General features: G+C 39.4%; 1 protein-coding gene and 1 pseudogene across 1 annotated transcript; one reads left to right on the forward strand and one right to left on the reverse strand.

Moving 5' to 3' along the window:
* Nucleotides 1-1137: 1137 nt before the first annotated feature.
* LOC105623365 lies at nt 1138-1633 on the reverse strand (annotated as a pseudogene).
* A 417-nt stretch (nt 1634-2050) lies between these two features.
* LOC105623366 (forkhead box protein G1-like) lies at nt 2051-3316 on the forward strand. Its single transcript, XM_012204760.1, has one exon. The coding sequence runs from the start codon at nt 2051-2053 to the stop codon at nt 3314-3316; it is 1266 nt and encodes a 421-aa protein (XP_012060150.1).
* The last annotated feature ends 923 nt before the right edge of the window (nt 3317-4239 follow it).

The following is a 4239-nucleotide window of genomic DNA, read 5'->3' on the forward strand; positions in this document are numbered from 1 at the left end:
TCTCCCTCTCCCTCTTTCTCTCTCTCTCTCTCATTCACATTTTAACTATCTAAAATTATGTACTATACTATGTTATACAAATCTTATACCAATTTTATATCGAATAATATAATATATGTATATTACATTAAGTGATGTAAAATTCGTATGGAGAATACTTTATATTTAATAAAAAAAGAAAATTTTTCTTTTAAGATCACGAAGAAGGACGAAAAAACATTAGAATTGGTTATATCCACTCAATTTATGCTTATGCGATATTTTAGATGTACGTATGCTTATACGATATTTTGAGATTTTCCGATTTTCATTGAAAAATAAGGATTCACTATATTTTGAATGACTCCCTCAATACATAATACGTTTTCTACGTGATTCTATATTGCAAATACAAAAAATCTTACATGAACCAAATCTCAGACTGCCCAAAGAATAGTATTACTCGTAAGAAGGAAATATTTTTCTTTAAAGAAGATCGTATAATTTTCCCGCGAGTATAAGTAGACTTCATTGTCTTGAACTTGAATGATGATGATGCTTGTTTCTTACTGCACTGAGAGAAAAATGTCAAAGTATTGCGAAGTAAATAATACTTATAATAAGACTGTTTCTTCGATATTTATTGATTATAAAAAAATTTGATTATGATGACGAAATGTATTTCTGTGAAATATATTTCATTAATTGTAAAAAAATAATTAGATGACTTATTTACTAGAAGTAAAATTTTATTTTGCTGTATTTGAGTAAATATTTATTTGAGTAAAATAAATATATTTCTCACAAATAAATTTGTAAGTATCTTCTTCTCTCAATGTACTTGTTAATAATTATTTGGATCATTATTAGTATTAAATAGTAAATTTGTATTCTCATTTTATCTTTCTTCAAGATAAAATAGATGTCTACAAAACAAAAACTTACCAACTAACAGAAGGAGAGAAATAAAATACGAAAGAAAATAAAATATGAAAAATTTGTATAATAATAGATAATCTAACAACTTATATAAATCTTATAAATACATTATAATATAAAAATATAAAAATATAAAAATATAAAAATATAAAAATAGTATTTGTTTCGTGCAAAATCTCAAGTTTGTTAGCACGTCTCTCATTGTCAGTTGACAAACATTCAAGTCGAAAATGAAGTCGGTGACGCCAGGTGTACAAACGATGTTCTGCAACAAGCATCCCCATCATCTCCATATTCGCTATGAAAATTGAAGCAAGTTTCGGCTGCCGTGAAGAATACAAATACAATTGTGCCATACACATATCTTTCCCCATGCCATGCCAATTCTACGCGCTACACTCTCACAGTGCTCGACGTGTAAGAACGTGCCAATCCTGTAGGAGGGCGTAGAGACGCGAGTATAACGCATTGGATTATTTGTTTGCATACGCGGGGATGCACGTTTAGTTGCGGCTGCGCTCCCCACTATGCTGCGCGATCGCTCCGGGTCCGCTTGCGCCTCGCAGCTCCGCGAGCTTGCTGCCGGCTGCCGGCTGCCACCTCCGAAATCTCAACCAGCCTTCGCCGTGGCTCCGCATCGCTGACATTGTTTGCTGTCAAACATTGGATGCAAACACCGTAGTGGGGTCTAGCGGTATTGCCAGCGCGCTACCATCACGATTGGTCAGCGAGCCCCTCGAGGTACGTCGCGTCGTTACTAGTGGGCGTATCCAAACGCCAGGTATAAATAGTATCCGTGGCGGGGAGAAATGGTCAGAAACGCGCGGCTTCTCGGTGGGAGCGTTGCTTAACGTTCACGTTGCTCGCAGAGCTGAAAAGAGATAGGGCTCGAGCATAATTAACAAACGGTGTGCGTAAAAGAGAAAGAAATAAAACAAAGGAGAAAGAAAGGAAACGCGAAATTTTTCGGGATGTGTTGTGTAGTTGAACAAGGAGAAAATGTAGAAACGAAATAGAAATTGAGTGAACGTATACATGTGACGAGATACGGTGCGATTGCGTGTGCATCAATTGATTTGGAAGTGTGCGAGAGCGGAATACGGTGTTATAGCTAAAAAACGGCGTTCGAAATATGGTGAATATGGAGGGTTCGGGCGAGCAGCATACCGTGACAGCTTCGCCGCCGCCACGGGCTGCCCTGAAGAGTAACTTTAGTATCCGCAGTATCTTGCCTGAAGCGTGTGCCGGGACTCCCGCGCCGTCGGTCAGCCAGTCGGATTTGTCCGACATAGGTCCTGCCGACGACAGCGATGATTGTAGTGATCTCGATGTTACCGGTGGTGGTGCGGAAACGCCACCCTTGGATTGTTCCACGAGCGCAACATCCGTTAGCCCGATAAGCCAAAAGGATTCGAAAGAACAGGCAGAGGATAAAAAGAAGGCGGAGAAACCGCCATACAGCTATAACGCGCTGATCATGATGGCTATCCGACAAAGTCCCGAAAAGCGACTTACTCTGAACGGCATTTATGAGTACATAATGCGCCACTTTCCATACTATGAAAATAATAAGCAAGGCTGGCAGAATTCCATTCGGCACAATCTGTCTCTGAATAAGTGTTTCGTCAAGGTACCTCGCCACTATGACGATCCAGGAAAAGGCAATTACTGGATGCTGGACCCAAGCTCCGAGGATGTGTTCATCGGAGGTGCTACGGGAAAACTTCGGCGTAGAACTACGGCAGCTTCCAGATCCCGACTGGCGGCCTTCAAAAGAAGCGTGGTACTCGGCGGCCTTTATCCGTCACCTTACGCACCGCCAGGATGGCCGACGTCGCTCTACGCTCTACCTTCGTCGCTTTGTCTTCATCGCGCCGTTGCGTATCCTCCAGTGACCGCCGGCTCTTATACCACCCCCGCCGGGTATCCGGCCAGTTTGCTGCCAGGCGCGACTACATCATCGGCTACAAGCTTGCCTTGCAAACCGCAACCTCTCCCAGCAACGGCGGCACCTCCGACTCATGGAGCGTTCTCCGTGGAAAGGTTATTGCAAGCACCTACTGGATATCCCGGCGGCATCAGCATTCCGACGTCTGGAATCTCGCCTACGGGAAATCCTTATCAGGATTTTTATAGTACTCTACGATCTATTACGATTCCACCAATACCAGCGTCGATATTCCATCAGCAATCCAGATATCATCTCGGTCAAACACCTCAAGTTCTAAGTCAACCTCCCTCTAGTACGGCTTCGCCTGGAAGTAGTCCGGAACCAATGGCTCCGCATTCGCCACCAGTTACCGTCTGCAATTCTGTCCAGCCGTCGAGACCGCTTCCTCACAGTCCGCCGCAACTCCTTCTAAAGCCCATCACGGTTCTCACTGGCCGACAAAGCTGAATTGCGATCTAATCGTAATCTTCAAACACGCCCATCTCCGAGAAGTGCAGCACGATCTCATACTCCCTGCATGTAAAAATTCTGTCATTTTGACAAATCTTATAGATATAAATGTAGTCATTGAAACTCTTGATGAATTTAGCTGGACTAAATTTTTTCTCAAGTTTATAATTTCTTTTTTTCTTTGACAGCGTAAACTGTTTCGCAACAAAGTTATAGCTATACTTATATGAGAAATCTATTTCTCGAGAGGAATTTAAAATTAATCGATAATTAATTAATCGTTAAATAGTATATAGTATTTAAAGGATTAAATCCTTTTGCGATTACAGTATTCTTGATGCTAATACCAGTGATTGTACTCAATTTGTATAATTGTCAATAATTGCGCGGTCAATTTGTACTTGAATTCGTCTCCTTGAATTTGTATATATTTTTTCTCGTACACGATACATTGCTTCTTTTGTAAATACATCATATCATGTTAAATGGCAACATACATCGATAGAACATTATCAAAATGTGAATCTTGAGATTGAATCTCAACAACTTGCGAGATACAGAAACAAGAATAGTATAATGTGACTTATAAATATATATAGTTATACATATAGATAAAATTTTACTTGTGATCTCTCTTTTGTGGTCCTAGTATGTACAGCATTGATTAATCGATAATTATAGCCCGATTTATAGATAGTCATTCACAGCCTGTTATTACAACGTGTACATATAAAAATTATTGTTGCTAAAAATATTACAAACATTATACATATATGTATATAGAGCTGAGATCTCGATAAGAAGAATAAATGCCTGTGAGAAACACACACATATGTATATATATATATATATGTATATATATATGTATGTATATATATATATATAAATGTCAAGGAAAATAAATGTACCGGTAAACTTTT

This window comes from Atta cephalotes (genome assembly GCF_000143395.1).
Source record: "Atta cephalotes unplaced genomic scaffold scaffold00056, whole genome shotgun sequence".
NCBI lineage: Eukaryota > Metazoa > Arthropoda > Insecta > Hymenoptera > Formicidae > Atta > Atta cephalotes.